General features: G+C 38.4%; 1 protein-coding gene across 1 annotated transcript; it reads left to right on the top strand.

Moving 5' to 3' along the window:
- The first annotated feature begins 248 nt into the window (after positions 1 to 248).
- On the top strand, positions 249 to 1629 carry mRpL1 (mitochondrial ribosomal protein L1). The gene is made up of 4 exons (XM_069056122.1): positions 249 to 402; positions 460 to 640; positions 688 to 1401; positions 1455 to 1629. Exons 1-4 carry the CDS (start codon positions 384 to 386, stop codon positions 1591 to 1593), a joined length of 1053 nt encoding a protein of 350 aa, XP_068912223.1. The 5' UTR covers positions 249 to 383; the 3' UTR covers positions 1594 to 1629.
- The last annotated feature ends 775 nt before the right edge of the window (positions 1630 to 2404 follow it).

Raw genomic sequence — 2404 nt, 5'->3', positions numbered from 1 at the left:
TGCAATTCAACAGTTTTGTTTTTTTTTTCTTACAGTTTTCAATGTTTTGAGACCAGTACATTTTATTTAAATTTATTATTTATTTATGACATATTGGTTAAGTACATCTGACAGTTTAATTTGTTTAATTGACTGTCAAATTTGTCATTATTGACACTTCCTAAAACAGTGCAAATAAAATCCTCATCAACGTATTCTGCTGTTTAGATTTCAATAGGAAAAACCAAATCAAATAAAGCCGAAGAATGTTATGTAATTTTATTTCCAGGCGTGTATAACTGGCTATCGATACCACAACGTTAACACATTGTTTTGTAACGTTAGCCACTGTCACATTTTGAGGTTATGTAGAAATCAACAATTTGAGGTTACAAGAATAGAAAATGTCTTTTATTGCTTCTAGTAAACGAAACTGATATTAATTCAATGTAAATCGATTATTTTAACCCGTTATTGTAGGAATTCTCGCTAATAATAGTGTACTTTCATGGAGTCGAATCTTCAGTGAACCTTCATGCATCCCCGTACGCAATTATGCAGCCCGAAGGGGGACCCGGGAGCGCAAAATGAAAAAGAAAGTGAAGAAGGAGGAAGAAGTCAAAGTAAAATTTATCCCGCACAACGAACGGGACAAAGAAAAGTGCGAGTTGATTCCCTCTTTGACCTTTTCTATTCGGAGCTTTGTAGGTTACTCGCGGCTCGCCCGAAACTGAAATTCGACGACTCCTGGAAAGGCCTACCGATCGACGACGTCTACTCCATGAAGTATTATCGATGGAAAATTTATCCATTCGAAGAGGCAGTGCAATGCCATCGCGAGACCCACCACCCTGACATGTACAATGAACCCAACGCCAGTCTGCACGTTCACATCGAACTGAACATGCAAGGCGAGAAAAAGACTCGTTTTGTGGAGAACTTCAATCGAATCGCCGCTGTTCCGTTTAAATTTGATCACGGCGAGGAGCGCACCATTGTCGCGTTTAGTAAAGACGTGGCGGTGCAGAAGGAGGCGTTGGACGCGGGGGCCGAACTTGCGGGAGGGGTTGAATTGATCAAGCAGATTCAAAGCGGAGCAGTTTTGTTGCAGAATTTCCAATTTATCATAGCCCATCCGGATATTTTGCCAGAGTTGGTACCACTGAGGGGTTTGATGAGGAGGAGATTTCCTAATCCCAAATCTGGCACGCTGGATGTTGATTTGAACACGGTGACCAAGAGGTTTATACACGGGGTCAGTTATAGCGCCAAGAAGGATGAGGTGGAAAAAGATTTTGGTCTTGTTGAAACCATCATCGGTACTTTGGATATGGACAGTAAACATTTGGAAGCGAATTTTGCGGCGTTGATTGAGGATTTAAATAGTGTAAGGCCCAAACGAGAAGGCGATTTTATTTCAAGGTCATTAATCATACTTTTTTTTGTCCTATACTATTGGTTAATTCTTTTAACAGATGCTTGTTGTGGAGTCCTCCATCAAGAGAAAGATTCAAGGTTGATCATAAGTTGTATATCAAGTCTGAAGAAAAAGAGAAGCCTGCCAGAGAAAATGAAGAAGAAGATGATGATCTTGGTGAAAGAGTGGCTTTATAAGTGTGTCAAGTATATTGAATAAAATTTTAAAATAGATTTCCAAATAAGATTTTCACGAATTTACCACTTTAATTTAAGTTATAACAGCTTTTATCTTAAAATAAAACAGCTCCATTCTGTCTCTAGAATTTGGGGAAACTTTTAACGATACAAGGCTTGTGCCATCTGCACTTACGTAACAGTACCATATCGGTCATTTTACTATTGGTATAATTTTCCACGATAGTGACACACTGAGACGCAAAACTCCAAGCAAATAATAGCCGAAGGTAGCACTGAAAACAACTAATCTGCACGCGGTACTGGCACCCGTGAAAACAATACTTTTTGCAACTTTTATGCATTTGATAACTTTTTAATCTTACTATTCGCCTTAACGTGATATCAGTGGCGTAGATACTCAACTTTTGTGCTTAAAGTGTACATGGCATTTCTGCCCTTATGCGGCTCTATAGCGCAAAACTGGATGCACATGATTTTCACAATTGGTCTGAAGATCCTAGGGTTTTAATATTAGGATGTATTTCGATTTCACCCTGTATGTCAGTTATGTTCATAAATAAATAAAAAAAGTTGGAATATTATGTTATCGATTTATTTTGTGGCAAGATGTCAATCATTTGTGTACTATTGGGGACAAAATACTTTTTCCGACGACCACTATGAAAAATGCGTAAATTCGCACAAATAACTATTATTGAAAGTTGGCTATTGCATGCAAATAGCGAACCCGCGTGCAATGAAACTGGTTAGCCAATCAGATACCTTCTAGCCTGTGCGCAATGAAATCATTGCACACAGTTGTATTAAC

This window comes from Tenebrio molitor, chromosome 8, assembly GCF_963966145.1.
Source record: "Tenebrio molitor chromosome 8, icTenMoli1.1, whole genome shotgun sequence".
NCBI classification, from domain to species: domain Eukaryota; kingdom Metazoa; phylum Arthropoda; class Insecta; order Coleoptera; family Tenebrionidae; genus Tenebrio; species Tenebrio molitor.
Note: the sequence above shows the minus strand (reverse complement) of the source record. Positions and strands in the feature narration are given on the sequence as shown.

Bases quoted from the DNA above. Each gene is read 5' to 3' on its own strand.
- mRpL1 (XM_069056122.1), top strand. The intron at 641-687 runs GTGCGAGTTGAT...GGAGCTTTGTAG, and splicing joins AACGAACGGGACAAAGAAAA to GTTACTCGCGGCTCGCCCGA. The intron at 1,402-1,454 runs GTCATTAATCAT...TTCTTTTAACAG, and splicing joins GAAGGCGATTTTATTTCAAG to ATGCTTGTTGTGGAGTCCTC.